This window comes from Chelonoidis abingdonii, chromosome 14 (assembly GCF_003597395.2).
Source record: "Chelonoidis abingdonii isolate Lonesome George chromosome 14, CheloAbing_2.0, whole genome shotgun sequence".
Lineage (NCBI taxonomy): Eukaryota > Metazoa > Chordata > Testudines > Testudinidae > Chelonoidis > Chelonoidis abingdonii.
Genome location: NC_133782.1, coordinates 1,038,197 through 1,055,861, shown reverse-complemented (window position 1 = coordinate 1,055,861; position 17,665 = coordinate 1,038,197). Strand labels below are relative to the sequence as shown.

At 51.5% G+C, this 17,665-nt stretch overlaps 1 protein-coding gene across 1 annotated transcript; it reads left to right on the top strand.

The window, feature by feature from the left end:
• The first annotated feature begins 4,336 nt into the window (after window positions 1-4,336).
• Window positions 4,337-16,238, top strand: DNTTIP1 (deoxynucleotidyltransferase terminal interacting protein 1). The gene is given in 14 exon segments (XM_032791026.2): window positions 4,337-4,399; window positions 4,402-4,427; window positions 4,588-4,658; window positions 5,825-5,921; window positions 6,835-6,933; window positions 10,841-10,909; window positions 11,452-11,508; window positions 12,026-12,087; window positions 13,297-13,342; window positions 13,892-13,950; window positions 14,201-14,261; window positions 14,706-14,777; window positions 15,327-15,382; window positions 15,757-16,238. Coding segments are annotated over 14 exon segments (972 nt in total). The 5' UTR covers window positions 4,337-4,341; the 3' UTR covers window positions 15,896-16,238.
• The last annotated feature ends 1,427 nt before the right edge of the window (window positions 16,239-17,665 follow it).

The window sequence follows — 17,665 nt, the reverse complement described above, 5'->3', positions numbered from 1 at the left end:
CCACAGTACATGGGGGTGCCAGTTATGACTGATGTCTTTGGGTGCTATTTTAATGCATGCTGATAGATAAAATATAAGCACAGGCAGATAAAATCTGCCCATAAATTAGTAAATCTTTGTCAAACAATATAATACAATATAATACACAGTAGTGTTTCTTTATATTGTAGGCTGGAGGCTTTGGAGAAGTCCAGTGTCTCCAGCACCTGTGAACTAGGCCTGAGTGAAGAGTCTGAAAGAGATAACCCTCCCATCACTTGGCTCACTTTACTAGAAGAAATGCTAAAGTTTCACCCACTCAAATCAATAGAAAGGGCTTTTGTTTGCCTATATCCAAACCTTTATTGAAGCAAAAAAGTTTAGTTCATAAATGCATATGTTGAACCCTTCTGACTGTGCTCTGCTTTGTAACTGATCAAGATGAAGTTTTAAATCAGATTACAAAACAGAAGAGAGACATCTTTCATGTTCATCCAATCCTAATGTTTCCTGGCTTGGTGAGGGAGGTGCAGAAGAGACAACGAGCTCAAGCTCCCAATGGAGGATTGGAGCTGCAACAACGTTTTTCCCAGTTAAATTCCAGCTTATTTTAGATGGAATGAGGGAAATATTTACTAATGATATGATGAAGCAAATGGGTTAATGTCTACAACTGTGGTCCCTCTGACTTCCATAGGGTGAACTGAGTTAGATACCAAATCGAATCTTTACAAGATCCCTCTATTCCTGATTTGGAATTAATAGTACAATTTTTCTTGTATTTTTCAAGTTTAAAGCTATCTTAATGGGGGATACTTTACTAGACAAAACATCCCATTGGTCTTGTAAATTCAGCAGTTATAGCTGTGTGCAATTTTGGACAACTACGTTTTTTTTCTTTGTATATACATACGTTTTTAAAGGTTTAGTACAAATGACCTTGTGGAGAAAGACTGTTTCTTCATGTAGTATAAGATTTAAAATATTTAAATAGTCAGCAAAGTTCTAAGGGCTGGACTTCCTCTTCATTAACTCCCCATGACATATTTGTGTTTCATCTGCACACTAAACTGCAGTTTCAATCCACTCTCCTCTTGCTTTATTTATTTGTATTTTTCTGCTTTAGCAAATACATATTTCAAGGACTGTAAATGATTGTAAAGGTCTCTGCAGCTGCTCTGAGTATGGGTTACGCTCTCAAGCTTCTCTGAGCAAATCTATAGGCAGTTTAACACCTAGCTGCTTTATGGAACCAGCACCAGACAGGAAGTGGGAGAGATGACAAATAACCACAGCACATATTCTCCAGTTCATGTTGTCTTCTTTATGATAAGCCCCTTTTGGGTTGACAGAAAGAAGACCCTGCTAATTTCCTTGATTTAAAAATCATCTTATGTAAATTTCAAGTGCCAAATTTCCCCCAGACTGGTCTGTGGGGAGCCTGTAAGGATGATCTTTCAATGGCACTGGATTCCAAGTGCAGCAGCTTATGCTGTGTCCAAAATCCTTCTTGTGTCCCAGGATAGATCTACAACATCTGCCTGCAAATTCTGATGCAAAATCCTGGATTTTCATGCACACATGCATGCAAAACAGGCAGTGCAGCACATACATTTGAAAATCAAGATCTGTGTTGTTTAAAGGGCATTCGGAGGGGTTGAGGTGGAGCCAGCTGCTTATTAGCTGCCCAGCATGCTGGGCACAGGCCGTGGCACAGTAACACAGACTGCACCCTGGCTGCTAGCATTTCCAGATGTTAACAAGAAGTTAGTTAGTAGGAGCATTGCCAGCAGATCGAGGGAAGTGATTATTCACCTCTATTCGGCACTGGTGAGGCCACACCTGGAGTACTGCATCCAGTTTTGGTCCCCTGACTACAGAAGGGATGTGGACAAATTGGAGAGAGGCCAGCGGAGGGCAATGAAAATGATTAGGGGGCTGGGGCACATGACTTACAGGAAGAGGCTGAGGGAACTTTTAGTCTGCAGAAGAGAAGAGTGAGCGAGGATTTGATAGCAGCCTTCAACTACCTGAAGGAGGGTTCCAAAGAGGATGGGGCTCAGCTGTTCTCAGTGGTGGCAGATGACAGAACAAGAAGCAATGGTCTCAAGTTGCAGTAGGGGAAGTCCAGATTGGATATTAGGAAACACTGTTTCACTAGGAGGGTGGTGAAGCACTGGAATGGGTTACCTAGGGAGGTGGTGGAATCTCCTTCCTTAGAGGTTTTTAAGGCCCAGCTTGACAAAGCCCTGGCTGGGATGATTTAGTTGGAGATTGGTCCTGCTTTGAGCAGGGGATTGAACTAGATGACCTCCTGAGGTCTCTAATATTCTATTATTCTAAATCCCAGCATAACATATGGATTGGTAACTGGTTAAAAGATAGGAAACAAAGGGTAGGAATCAATGGTGAGTTTTCAGAATGAAGAGAAATAAATAGTGGTGTTCCCCAGGGGTCTGTACTGGATCCAGTCCTATTCAACATATTCATAAATGATCTGGAAAAGGGGGTAAACAGGTGGCAAAATTTGCAGATGATACAAAACTACTCAAGTATCAGAGGGGTAGCCGTGTTAGTCTGGATCTGCAAAAGCAGCAAAGAGTCTTGTGGCACCTTATAGACTAACAGAAGTTTTGGAGCATGAGCTTTCGTGGATCCGACGAAGTGGGTATTCACCCACAAAAGCTCATGCTCCAAAACTTCTGTTAGTCTATAAGGTGCCACAGGACTCTTTGCTGCTTTTACAAAACTACTCAAGATAGTTAAGTCCCAAGCAGACTGTGAAGAGTTACAAAGGGATCTCAGAAAACTGGGTGACCGGGCAACAAAATGGTAGGTGAAATTTAGTGTTGATAAATGCAAAGTAATGCACATTGGAAAAATAATCCCAACTATATGTATAAAACGATGGGGTTTAAATTAGCTATTACCACTCAAGAAAGAGATCTTAGAGGCTTTGTGAATAGTTCTCTGAAAACATCCACTCAATGTGCAGTGGCAACCAAAAAAGCAAACAGAATGCTGGAATCATTAAAAAGAATAGGAGTACTTGTGACATCTTACAGACTAACAAATGGTTTTGAGCATAAGCTTTCGTGGGCTACAGCCCACTTTATCGGATGCATAGAATGGAACATACACCTCTACCTCGATATAATGCAGTCCTTGGGAGCCAAAAAATCTTAACGCTTTATAGGCGAAACCATGTTATATTGAACTTGCTTTGATCCACCAGAGTGCGCAGCCCCGTTCCGCCCCCGGAGCACTGCTTTACCGCGTTATATCCAAATTTGTATTATATCGGGTGGCATTGTATCGAGGTAGCGGTGTATGTGAGAGAGAGAGAGAGAGAGAGTGTGTGTGTGTGTGTGTGTGTGTGTGTGTGTGTGTGTGTGTGTGTGTGTGACGTCTTTCTGTTTCAAAATTGCCACCTTCAGGTCTGTTACTGAGTGGTCAGAGAGGCTGACGTGTTCTCCTACTGGTTTTTGAGTGTTACGATTCCTGATGTCAGATTTGCATCGGTTTATTCTTTTGCATAGAGACTGTCCGGTTTGGCCAACGCACCTGGCAGAGGGGCATTGCTGGCACGTGATGGCATCTGCCATATTAGCAGATGTGTAGCTGAACGAGCCGATGGCGTGGCTGATGTGATTCGGTCATTAAGAAGGGGATCGATAATAAGCCAGAAAATATCATGTTGCCTCTGTATAGATCCATGGTGGAATGACATCTGGAATGCTGCCTGCAGATGTGGTCACCCCATCTCCAAAGAGAGCTACTGGAATTTGAAAAGGTTCAGAGAGGGGAACACAGATGATGAGGGGTCTGGAACAGCCGCTGTAGGAGGAGAGGGACTTTTCAGCGTGGCTACGGCAGCGCCACAAAGCCAAGTATCAGAGGGAGCCGTGTTAGTCTGGCTCGGCAGCCGCAGCAGAGACGAACAGCCTCTGCCGAAGTGGGGCTTCACCCGCCACAGCTCACGCTCCACAGCGTCCGTTCGCCTGGCAGGTGCCACAGCCCCTCCGCCGCCGCTACGCCCTCTGAGGAGCGTTGTTCCCGCCTGCGTCTTCACGCAGCGCAGTCACGGGGGGCGCTGCGGAGGCCAAGCCCAGGACAGGGTGGCGGCCCGGGCCTGTCAGCCGGACGGTCTGTGCTACCCGGGGCTACCTGCAGGCGCGCAGCCCCTGCGCCTGGCGGGGCTTGGCCTCTCCGACGGGCCGGGCTGGGGGCTGCCCAGAGCCCCTCAGCAGCCCCCAGAGGCGGCCCGGTTGCCATAGCAGCCCGCCGCGCTTCCTGTTGGTGAGCGCGTCGCAGAGCTGATGACGTCGGGCGGTCCCGCTGCTTCCGGTGCGGCGGGTCGGGATGGGGGCCGCCCGGGATCCCGAGCAGCAGCCAGGGCCGCCGGGGGGAGGGGGTCCGGNGGGGGGGAGGGGCAGCTGGAGAGCACGGTGAGAGCGCGCGCGGGCGGGCGGGATGGCCGGGCGGTGACAGGAGGGGAGGCGCCGGGCGGCCCCCGCTCTCGGGGCGGCTTGTGGGGTTCGCCTGACAGCCCAGAGCCGCCCCCCCGCCCCCACTCGCTACAACCCCGCTCTGCTCCTCCCCCCGCAGAGCCCCTGGAACATCATGATCAAGCACCGGCAGGTGCAGCGGCGGGGTCGGCGCTCGCAGATGACAACAAGGTACGAGCCGGCCCCGGAGCTCGCCGTGCTGGGATCGGCAGGAGCAGCCGCGCTCGGCAGCCGGTGCCCAGCCTTGCTCATCCAGACCCCGGGCACTGCTGGGAGGCTGGCTGCTGCTGGAGACGCCTTGGGCCCCCTGAAGCTGTGCGGGCACTCAGGGATTATCTTCTCTCAGGCAGCTAAAAACAACCTCCTCTGACACCCACCAGACCCGCTAAACAATAGGATTAAACCCAAGCAAATGGGGTTTCATACCAGCAAGACGCAGCATTGGCTAGGGGACTGAGCAAAGGCACTGTGTGTAGGAACTCAGACATTCTAATCCTGGCTCTGCCATTAACTCCCTCTGCAGTGCTGAGCAAGGCATTTTGCTGATCTCAGTCTTGGTTTCTCTGTCTAAAATGGGCCTCTTTACCCAGGGAAGTAATGTGTGTAAAGTTCTTTGAAGACCAAAATGCTCTACAATTGCTAAGTGGTGGTGGTCACTGTGAGATCTCCCAAAGTCTAGTGGTAGCACAGGTCACTGGCTCAGCAGCCTGTTCAATCATGGTGAACTGGAGATTCAAAAGAACATAAGAATGGTCATACTGGGTCAAACCAATGGTCCATCTAGCCCAGTATCCTGGCTTCCAACAGTGGCCGATGCCAGGTACCCCAAAGGGAACAAACAGAGAAATTATCAAGTGATCCATCCCTGTCATCCAATCCCAGCTTCTGGCAGTCCAAGGTTTAAGGGCATCCAGAGCGTGAATTTGGGTCCCTGACCATCTTGGCTAATAGTCACTGATAGACCTGTTCTTCAGGATCTTATCTAGTTCTTCTTTGAACCCAGTTATACTTTTACATCACTTGCAAACCACACTCCTCTCTAGCTGACGCTTCCAGCAGTGATGAATTCAGAGGGGTGTTGGATCCAGCACCTCTTTTCTGTTCGGAGACCTCGGTTTGGAGTCAGCGGGTAATTCTGCTGCTAGGTTTGGACTGGAAATAAGCTTGCAGCCTGTGTTATTAGAGTGTGTCCTTTGCAGAGGTCTGTAAACTCTGGTGGACATCCACATGGGGGAGAACATTTGGGACAGCATTGTAGAGTGGGATTCTGGGCCATGGGGATTTTCTGAGCACTGTGTGGCAGTAAGGGCAGGTGGAGTAATTTATCTCGTGTTCAGCTTTACAGATCCTGCCGTCTCCATGGATTTGCTGCGAGCTGTTTTGCAGCCTAGTATCAATGAGGAGATCCAGATTGTCTTCAATAAATACATGAAGGTAAAAGCTCACTAGGAAAGGGAAATCTCTTGGGTGGACATCAGCCTTCTATCTCCAGCCTGTGCTGTTAGGCACTGACCCTGTGAAACCCCAGCCCTGTCGCCCTCTGGATAAAACTGGATAAAAAGGGCAGGTGAGGGCTGCTCAGTCTAACCCTGAAAGGGTCACACTCAGAGGGTTCCCAGTCCCTTCTGGAGGAGTCGAAATGCACACAGTTAAGATGAAACTTTAAAAATGAGTTCTGCTGGACAACAGCAAGTGACCAGAGAGGATGGAGTCTGCTCCCAAGGGGCACGGAACTTCCTAATGGGATTGCATCCCGTGTGCTCAGTGCTGACCCTAATGACCATGCGGTATTTGGTTGTTGTGACACAGTAGGGACTCTCTGCGTGGGGGATTGGAGAGCAGGGGATGACTTTAGGTGAGGGACAGGACCTGAGCCTGTAACCTGAGCCAGGAAGGAGGGTTGGGGGGAGTCAACACCTTTGTCCGGGAAGCTGGACAAAGGAGGAGAGCCTGCGGGAGAGGTTTTTAGTTTCAGTTTTGGGCTGGCTGGGAAAAGGCAGGAAACCCCAAGTCTGGGGTCTAAGATCCTTGCCCCCTAGAGGGACCTGACTAAAGGGTCCTGGTTGTAGCTACAAGCCCTGCTTGGGACTGTGTTCCTGTTGTCTAATAAACCTTCTGTTTTACTGGCTGGCTGAGAGTCACGGTGAATTGCAGGAAGTGGGGGTTGCAGGGCCCGGACTCCCTCACACTCCATGACAGTTGTAGCATGAGCAGAGGTGGCTCCTGGAGTCACCAGCCCCTGACTTTGTCCACGCAGATGAGAGCCTAGACCCAAGGAGGCAGCTCCCTGTGAAAAGAGGTTAGAGCAGCCAGCGTCATTCTAACCATCTCTTGGGCCCCTTCCCAGTTTTTCCAGAAGGCAGCAGTTAACGTGAGAGAGAACGTCGGGGAGGAGGTGGACCCAGAGCAGCTCATCCAGGAAACATGTCGGAGCTGCCTAGAACAGGTAGGGATGTGCTATTGCCACAAGCAGCTGGGGTCACCGCCCTCTGGGAGTAGCCTTGTAAGAAAGAACCCAGGGATGGAAATATCTGCCCCACAATCTCCTGAGGATACAGAGCATCACAGGCTGGGTGCCCAAAACCTCACAGTACAAAATGTCCTTGCTAACATGCCTTTGTATCTAGGTCAGTGATACTCAGACTGCGGCTCACCAGCCACCAGTGGCTCCTTAATGCGTCTCCTGCAGCTCTTTGCATTACATGACATGTGTGATTTAATTATTAACCAATCAGGGTGCTTTTACTATGTTATTAAGTAGTTGTAGTTTATAAAATAATAATACATGGCCAGTCATTTTGCTCTGAGAATTATACAGTAAATGAAACAATGAATTCACGTTCCTGTGGCTCTTTGGGGTAACGTTGATCACTAATTTGGCTCCCGAACCACTGAGGTCTGAGGGAGAGCTGGTTGTATGGATCAGCCAGCAGAGGGCTCTGCTGGAAGGAACTGCATGCTCTTCTCCAGCTCATGCACACTGTGGTGATGTTTGCCTCATAAGCATGACCCGGATGAGGAGCCAGGGGTATGGAGCCAGCTCCTCTCTCACTCCGTTCCCTAGTTCTGTCCAAGTCTGGTTGATGCAAAGCCAGCCAACAAGGAATTTCAGGGGTGAGTCTAGGCCCCCAGCAGCGCTGGGATGATCCCATCACCGCTGTAACCCAGTCAGCCTTACAGCAGCCGTGGCTGGCCAGGGGATTGGGACCTTCCCTTTCACGTCCCAACCGTGACACTGTTCTCCAGGCCTGGGGCACCTGAAGGTCAGACTATTGCCGTGTGCTCTGCATGGGGCTGCCCCTTACAGCCAGCCAGAGTCTGGGACTGGTGCAGAACACGGCACTCACGTACTGAGCGGGGCACTTCTCTGGGAGCACATGACCCCATGTGCAGGAATTGGCACTGGCTACCCATTGGTCTCTGCAGCCCTAAATCACCTGGGACTGGCCTTACCTCAGGGATCAACACCTCTCTCCCTGGGCCAGGCCTCCACCGCCTGTGTTGGAGAGGCACTCAAATTGGATCTCTTAGGTATAGAACAGAGAAGGCAGCTGGCAGGGCACTGCCTGTGAGGGCCCCAGGACTCTGGAATGTGCTCTCCCTGGCCTGAAATACCCAAATGTGGTGACCTTGGAGGGACAGTGCCCAGTCCTCTGTTTGATGCAGGTTTGGAGGGGCTGAGGTTTTGCGGCTCAGAATGAGGAAGTGGCGGGGAGGAACCCATTGTGTAGGTGACTAACTGGCTGAGTTCCTATCTGCAAAATTATTCTAATGCTGCTGGGGTTTGGTTATAATACTAATTATCTGTTGGGGCACCTACATTCCGGGAGAGGCATGTCTCTGATATTAAATTTGAAGTAAATAAATCTTAATTGGATTTCACAATTTTCTGCACATTAATAGAGAGGAGCTACAGACTCCCAGTGAATGATCAGCTTTGCCTTTCCTCAGCCAGAGTTTGCACCCTAGAGAGTTGGAGAGCACTTACTAACATGTTACATCAGAGCGAGCATGCTATGCGGGGCAACAGAAGCCACTCTCTGCACTGAAGCATATCTTAATCTTCTGAGGGCTCTGAAGTGAGGGCTAGATTTATAAATAATTATTGTACCCTCCTTTAAATCATGCCAAACAGTGTGGACTTATGGAAAATAGATCTTGTGACACTAACTTTGAATTTTTTTTATGAGGTTACGAGTGTGGTTGATAAAGGGAATAGTAAAAAATCCAAGGAGTCCTTGTGGCACCTTAGAGACTAACGTGCCTTATATATACTACTGTGGCTGTAGGGCATTTGACTTTGTACTGGACATTTAGAATGCTACAAAATGAACATGGTACACATGAACTGAATTCCCAAGGGGTACCTGGCTGCTCTCTAATGTAAACAGGCACTCATCATCAAGCAGGTGTGCTTTTAGTGGGGTCTCGCAGGGATTAGTTCTTGGGCCCCACACTGTTTAACATTTTTATCAATGACCTGAAAGAACCTAAAATCATCATTGATAGTTGCAGATGACACAAAAATAGGGGAGTGGTAACTAATGAAAAGGACAAGTCACTGATAGAGCAATCTGGATCACTTGTTAAGCTGGGTGCAAGCAAACCATATGGTTCAGTGTAAACGTATAAATCTAGGAATAAAGAATGTGGGCCATGCTTACAGAGTGGGGGACTCTAGGCTGGGAAGCAGTGACTCTGAAAAAGACTTGGAGGCCTGTGTGGATAATGAGTTGAACACAAGCTCCCAGTGTGATGCTGTGGCCAGGAGGATAAGTGTAATCCTTGGATGAATAAAGAGGGGGAAATCAAGTAAAGCGGTTACATTAACTCTGTATTTGGCACTGGTTCAGCCACTACTGTGGCCAGTTCTGATGTCCACACGTCTGGAAGGATGTTGGAGACTGGGGATCCGAGATGAACTATGGGAATGATTAAGGGATTGGAAAACCTGCCTTTAAGGAGCTCAATTTATTTAGCTTAAAGAGAAGGTTAAAGGCTTACTTGATCCCAGTGTATAAGGGTGGCTCTTCAGTCTAGCACAGACACAGGCAAACTTCTTGGCCTGAGGGCCGCATCGGGTTTTGGAAATTGTATGGAGGGTCGGTTAGGGGAGGCTGTGCTCCCCCAAACAGCCAGGTGTGGCCCGGCCCCCAGCCCCTATCCACCCCCTTGCTTCTCACCACCTAACGTGCCCTCCCGCCGGGACTCCTGCCCCATCCAACCACCCTGTTCCCTGAATGCCCCCCAGGACCCCTGCCCCATCCACACACCCCTGTCCCCTGACCACCCCCGGAACCCCCTGCCCCTGACCCCTGACTGCCCCCCGCCACCCCATCCAACCCCTCCTCTCATTCCTGACTGCCCCTGCCCCATCCAACCACCCCTTCTCCCTGACTGCCCCCAGAACCCCTGCCTCTGACTACTCCTTGCTACCCCATCCAACCCTCCTCCTTCCTGACTACCCCCCAGGACCCCTGCACCCATTCAAACCCCCCTGTTCCCCACCCTTTGACTGTCCCGACCCCTATGCACACCCCTGCCGCCTTACCACCACCCCGAACTCCCCTGCCCTCTATCCAATGCCACCTGCTCCCTGCCCCCTTACCATGCTGCCTGGAGCACCAGTGGCTGGCGGTGCTACAGCTATGCCACCCGGCTGGAACCAGCCACTCCACCATGCAGCACAGAGCACCAGGGCAGGCCACAGCTCCGCAGCTGTGCTGCCCCAGGAACTTGCAACCCCGCTGCCCAGAGGATTGCACCAGCGATGCGGCACATTGAGGCTGCGGGGGAGGGGCCAGGAGCTTAGGAGCTGGGCAGGAGGGTCCTGCAGGCCATAGTTTGCCCACCTCTGCTCTAGCAGATGAAAGTCTAATACACTCTAACAGCTGGAAGTTGAAGCAAGACAAATTCAGACTGGAAATAGGGTGCAAATTATGAACAGCGAGAGTAATTAACTATTGTAACAATATACCAAGGGTGATGGTGGATTCTCCATCACTGGAGATTTTTAAATCCTACGTGTATGTTTTTCTGGAAGATCTGCTCCAGTTCAAACAAGAAGTAATTCATGGAAGTTCTCTGACCTGTGTTATTCGAGTGGTCGGGGCAGTGTCAAACTAGAGGATCAGCTGGGTCCTTTCTGGCCTTTGTGACTCTGCGTTCATGTTAGTCCAGTGATTTGAGCCAGATACGCCACGTGTAAAAGCTGTTAAAGGAATCAAATCCATCTGTGAATTCCTCTCGGGGAAAGAACCTGTCCCACATCTAGCCTTCTTCCTGGTCCTCTTGGGGCCCCTGAAGTATAGCAGCTTCCTGGAGGCAGATAACCCTTCCCTCTCTCCCCACAGGCCAAGCTGCTGTTCTCTGATGGCAAGAAGGTGATACCCAGACTGACCCACGAGCAGCCAGTGCCAAAGGTAGAGCTGCTATCACAGAGGGCTGAACTTCAGGGACCTGGGCTGGGAGTCTGGGCTTGGGCTTCTAATTGCTTTTTCTCTAGCAGTGGCTTGGCAGAAGCTAGGAGAGGCCCATAGCAGTATTCGATTCTTACCTGCTGTGATAGTGATGATCAAGAAATGGAACCAGAACCTCTAATGGGGGTGGAGCAGGGATCTCCTAGCCAGTCTGTCCTTTGTAAAGCCACTTGGCTGCAGAGGAGACCTCTGTAAGTGGATTTCTTGCCTCTCTGTCAGTCCTACTGATGAGGAAATGGAATTGGGGAGAGTGAAGGCTGGGAGAGGAGAGGACTTGGACAGAGCAGTGAGGGGCCCAGGCCTGGTCTCTGCCTTGGGCAGGTAGAACCCCATGTGCCCATCTCTAAGGATCAGGCTGGGGTGGCTCCACCTGCTTGAGTGGCATGCATTTCTAGGTGCAGTGGAGAAGACAGTAGTTGTCTGGGTGGCTAGAGACTGGGGAGGGAGAAGGGCTATGTTCATCCCATCGCTAATTTCTTTGCCAGCGTGCCCGGCAGATGGAAGAGGAATCAAGTCGGCGGGGAAGCCCTGTTCCCAAAAAGGTAAGGGCCATGCAAGGACTCCACGCCGACACACTGCCTCATGGGGAAGCAGGGTGGGGAGAGATAGCTCAGTGGTTTGAGCATTGGCCTGCTAAACCCAGATTGTGAGTTCAATCCTTGAGGGGGCCACTTAGGGATCTGGGGCAAAAATTGGTCCTGCTAGTGAAGGCAGGGAGCTAGACTTGATGACCTGTCAAGGTCCCTTCCAGTTCTAGGAGATTGGCATATCTCCTATTATTATATTATTATTATTATTATTATTAGGCCCTCATTTCTTGTGCACGCTTCACTGGCTGCTCCCTCCCTATTGCTGAGAGAGGGTTAAGAAGGGGGCAGCCCCTAGGGCAGCCTGTGGCCCCCATTCTGCTCAGCAGTGCTGGCTATTTTGCCCTGTCTCAGCATATCTTAAAGCTGCGCTTAATAGTTTCATCATGTGGTTGGGAGAGCTGCCTTCACAGCAGGGAATGTATGTGTGCTTCTCAGGTGAGTGATACAATGAGGGATTTCTCTCTTGCAGAGGAAGGGGCGACCTCCAGGGCAGAGCCTGCTGAATGATCGTGGAGCCTCAAGCGTGGCCACGTAAGTGTGGAGATAAGAGGGGAGACACAAGGCTGACTGGGGAAGGGTAGGGCAGCCCAGCTATCTTTCTCCTGGTGTGTCTCACACAAATGGATTGCCAAGTGGGCAAGATGCTTTCAGCTGAGGTTGACTCGTCCTCTCTCTGAGTCCAACCCTACAGGCAGGCAGCTCCAAACACGAGAGCTGCAGGGCACAAGGTTCTTGGCTGTGGTGAGATTGTGCATATGGGCAAACAGGAGGCTCAGGCGAGGGGAGTGAAGACACACGTGGTCGGCTGGAGCCTGGCCACAAAGGGGTTTAATTGCAAGCTCAAACAAGTGAATGAGGAACCTGTAGATGGGAGTGCTATGACCGCACTCCCTACCAGTGAGAAGGCAGCATAGTGCATGTGCTGGAGACAGGAGGGCAGGGACTCAGAAGCCATAGAGAAGGAAATTGCAGTAACAGAGTTGACGAAGATCGGCTGAGAAGATGGAGACCTGCATAGAATTTGGGCCAGTCAAGGCAGCTGCACACAGGGGCAGTGAGTCACACAGGTGGCAATGACAGATTTGCAACAATGGGGGATGTAGAGGGAAAACTCATGGCCAAGCTTGGCATTCAGGGTAGGGCCTCTGGAGGGAAATGGAAGGTCTGAGTCAAGAAGGAAGAGGAGTGTCTGGAGCTCAACTTGGGGGCTCCTCCTGGCCAAGAGAAGCATTTCTGTGTGTGAGACCTGCACAGCTTTTCTTCAGCTAAATGAGCCTGGTCAGTGAGGCTGGGGGGAGGGTCACAGAAGGGCCTGAAATGTGTGGCCGAGTATTGTCAGGTAAGGTTCAAGGCAGGGATCAGAGGAGCCAGGGGAGATACAAGAGAGCAGAAGGCCATGAGTCTTGTGGGACTCTGGAGAGGAGATGGGTTGATGCGGAAGAGGATCTAGCACCAGTGAAATGGGTGTGTGGGGGCGGAGGGATATTCAGGGGTGCTCTGTCTGTCTGGAGAGGGGGAGGGGATGTATAGCCCGATCAGGAGAGCAGAATCATTTTAGGCGTAGGCAGCTTGGATTAGTAAAATCTAGGGCTGGCAAGATGACCAGCCCTCCCCACAGAGTCTGCTCCTGGCAGGCCCTTTCCTAGTGCTTTTTATCCAGTGTTGATTTCAGTTCTTTTGTGGCTTCTTGGCATGAGCCCTCTGGGAATTCAGGCCTATTATGTGTTCTTTCCCCATCAGGTGGAAGCTCAAATCCTGTGAGCCAGTGCGCCGGGAAGGACCAAAGGTACAGGGTGCAGCTGGCTGTCCTTTCACTGGGCTTGGCTTGGCTCGGCTCAGTAGTGTTCCATGCAGCCTCCCTTCTCCCCGTTGCCTCCGGCAGGGATCATCCTGCCACCTACAGGAACAGAGGCTGATTCCAGGCCAGGCTTAACCCAGCTCTGCCACCTCCCTGCAGTGACAAAGCGGGGAGAGCAGTTGGCTGGGTGGAGGCCCTCGTCTCCTGCCTCCGTACCCACAGCCTGTGAGCATTCCCCAGTGCAGCCCAGCAGCTTGGAGGATGTAGACTCCTCCTGGCTATGGATGATCTGTCCCAGGGCAGCACGTTCCACTGGGAAGGGCAGAGAAACTCCACTGCCTGTTCAATCAGTCAAGGTATGAGGTGTATTTTCCCCTCCATGGAGCCCACGAGCCTGCAGCTTGTCAGCCCCATCAGAGCCAGTGGGGCCCCTGCAGGAGTTTGCCACAGAAATCTGAGGCTCAAAGTGGGGGTGCTGGATCTGGATCTGGATCTTTTGGGTTTCTAATCTCTGCCCCTTTCCCAATCGCTCTGTAGTGGGATCCAGCCCGACTGACTGAGTCCACAACCTTTGTGCTGGGATCTCGAGCAAACAAGTAAGGAATCGCCCTGTGGGGTGCTGGATCTGTGCCCCGTGGTTCTGGGTGAGGGGAAGAAGGGGGCAGCGGCACTGTCTCTGGAGTTGGAGCCCATGGTGCTCCTCTGACTAGTTAAATATCTCTGCATTCTGAAGCAGAGTGGGAAGGGCACGGGCTCTGGGAACAGAAGGAAGCCTCCATACATCACTCTTCAGCTGCCCCTGTGCAGAGGCCTAACCCTCCTTCCCCCACCATGTTCCTGTTTCAGGGCTCTCGGAATGGGAGGAACTAGAGGGCGACTCTACATCAAACACCCCCATCTCTTTAAGGTCAGAAACGTCAGCACAACGTTTCCTTTGGGGGGGTTTGCTCAGAACTTGCTTGTGACGGGGGTGGGGATATATACTTGTGCTTGTATGTTCTATTCCCTCTCACACCCTGCTGACGTTGCTTGTTGTCTCCTGGGGCAGGGACTCGAGTACATTGTGGATGTTACCTCATAATAGATTTAAAAATTATATTAAAGCTAATGTCATACACTAGACTTGCTTCCTGTGGAGTGATGAATTTGCCTGGCACAAGAGGCTCTGCTTTGAGGAGTAAGCAGGATGGCGCTGAGTCCTTATTCATAGGAAGATCTCTTACTGGGAGACAGGGGTTACCCCCTGGGTTTCCACAGAGAAGGACTGGGCCTGGGCTCTGTGTCCACACCCAGAAGTTGCCCCGTGATGATATGTTGCTTGTGGTGGTCTCACCTTGCTGCTCTGTTGCAGTATGCAGCTGATCCTCAAGACAAGCACTGGCTGGCAGAACAGCAGCACATGAGGGCCACAGGGGGCAAGATGGTGAGTGTGGCCAGGCCTGGCTCCTGCCATAGCCTGGGGTCTTGATGGGGACTGGGAGAGAATCGTAAAGTAAACTGGTTCAGAATTTAACTGTGCAAATAAGCAGAACCCAGTGCAGTAAGCAGCAGGGATTCCGGGGGCCTGGGTTTGCTGTTGGGCTCGTCCATACAGCAGCCCCTTTCAGAGTACCATCTGGCAGGCCACTTTCTGCACCTCATCACTTGGGGCTGAGATTTGGCAGCTGTTGCTTCAGCCTGGGAAGTCATCAGCTTTGATGCGACTGTTACGATGATGAGGGTTTGTAAGAGTGAGCAAGGTGGAACCGTGAGATGCAGAAAACCACTTCCCCTGGACTCTCAGGAGCAATTCTGCTCACACCTGACCTGGTTTCTTTGAGGTATTGGGGGAGGGGTGCTATTTACAGAGCTAGCGCTACTGCTTCATGCCAGCAGATCTCGTTTCAGAGTAGCCAAGTGGAAAATCTTGTTAGCATGTGTATGTTCAACCAGAATGGCTTCTAACCATCTCATGTTTCCTGATTTGCTGCAGGCCTACCTCCTCATAGAGGAGGATATTCAGGATCTGGCTGCCAGTGATGATTACAGGTGAGGCAAGGAACCAAGACTTCAGCTGTGCTGAAACCTCTGCCCTTATAAAACAGAAATGACTGGGGGAAGGGATGGAGGAGTCGCCCTGTCCACAGGGCACAAGAGAGCGAGCAAGGTCCTGCCTAGTATTGTGCACTACCAGATGATCTCACCGTGATCTTGTGCTGAGCACCCACAACTGGGATGAGACTTCTCAGCACCCAGTGTCTGCCCACCTTGCTGCACTCTCCTGAAAATCAGACTTCTCATGGGAGCCCTGCTCTCTGGAAAATCTTATTTCATAGTGGGTGCTGAGCTTTCCTGAAACTGTGACCAGACAGTGTCTGTGTCCCTCCCCACATGCTCACTCCTGTCTCTCGTTTGTTCACCAGGGGCTCTCTTGATTTGAAGCTGGAGGAACTAAAACCTTTTATCCCACCAGCATGGATGACTGAAAAGATGCAGAAATATATGGAGACACTTCGCCATGAAGGGGACCCACAGCCTCCAGAGGGAACCCATGAAACATAAGAAACCTCAACCTCCCCGCCAAGCGGCGCCCTGTAACAGCATGGACTCTCACAGGAGTTTCCCTCTCTTTCCTTACTTTGTGTTCCACTAGACATGTTGGGGCTTGTGCTTTTGTTGGCCCAGGTACCAGAATGCTGCCCACAGGGAAAAGCAGTGCAGCAGCTGTGATGAAACCTCCTGAGAGCTGTTTGGGCCATTCCCCTTAGTCAGTGGTGGCTGGCAGTAAGCAAAGTCAGTGGCTGCTTCCTGCTTCTCTTCAGAGCTGCACTTTTCTATTTGTGTGAACTTCCTGTTTCAGATCCTCTGTGTACAAACAGATTTGTAATAAATGCTGCTGCCAGAACCTGCTGTGCCCTTGCAAAGGCAGTTACCGTGGGGGGAAATAGCTGTATTGGGAAAGAGGGATATGGAGCTGTTCCTTATACAGAGCTAATGGGGGAAGGAGTGAGAGTTTCTCCCACTTCTTGGGGCCAGGATCTGGGAAAGAGAACATTCGAGTTGCTACTCCTGCCTCCTCATGGAGAAGGTTCTTTAGTAGTGCCCCCATTGCTGATATAGCAGAGGGTCTAGAGTTTGAATTCCTGTGCTGCCATATTCCTCAGTGCTTTAGCCATAGCCAGTCTGCTGGCATCTGTCGGCTGCTGTCATTGAAAGCTGGAGTCTGCTTCCTGTTTGTGCTGAGCTGGCTTCCTTCAGCGGAGCTGTGATTTTATAGACAGAAGTGATGACGTATCCAGCACCCCAATCTGCTCGTAACTTCACACAGCTTGGCTCTGTGGAGCTATGTCTTTTGTTGGAGGGGAGAGAGACAAGCTTTCAGCTACACGAAGCTCTCCTGCAAGTCCCTGCTAGGATGACCATAGGTCCTGATTTTGGGGTCTTTTTCTTATATAGCCTTCTATTACCCTTCCCCCCGTCCCAATTTTTCACATTTGCTGTCTGGTCACCCTAGTCCCTGCCCTGGCAGCGTGGGGGACCTCTGCCTTGTGGAGCTTGCTACCGAATAGAGAACTCAAGGGCTGCAATGGAAAACAAGCTGCTTGTGCCCCAGCATCTGGGCTCTCTGGCACACAGCACATGGTGTTCTCTTTGTTACAGGTGTGTGTTCCCTGGGGCCGAGCTGGCTGTAGGGGGTGGAGGAGGCTGTAGGTGCAAAGGCCCATGCAGCTGCCTAGGCCAGGCCGTGCAGGCCCACTCTGCAACGCGGAGCCCTGGGCTGGTCTGACCCTCTCCCAGCAGTCGGGCCCCGCTGTCCTGGTCCCTAGGTAGGGTGACCGGCTGGCCTGATTTTAGAGGGACAGTCCCAACATTTGGGGCTTTTTCTTACATAGGCTCCTGTTACCCCCCAGCCCCGTCCCCATTTTTCACACTTGTGGTCTGGTAACCCTATCTCTAGGCTGGGGCTGAGCCCCCAGCTGGAACTGCCGGTTACTGGCCCTTTAAGGGCCTGCCCCGCCCTTCTCGGCCACAGTCGTTTGCGTCGTGAGTCACAGCCAATCCCGGGTAATTGACGCTCCACCGGGCCAATCCTGAGGTCGATGGAGCCGGAGGCCGGTTGGGTGGGCTCCCCCGTCCCTGTCGAGTCGCGATTGGCTGAATCGAAACAAAACGGGCTGCTGATTGGCTGAGGGGGCGGACGTCCGTTTCAAACGCTGGAGCGGGAGCGAGCGGCCGCGGGAGGGGCCAAGTAGCGCTGTTATGGCCTCGCAGAACGCGGACCCCGCGGCTCGCCCCGGCGCCGCCCGCAAGGGGGCCGAGCCCGGCAGCAGC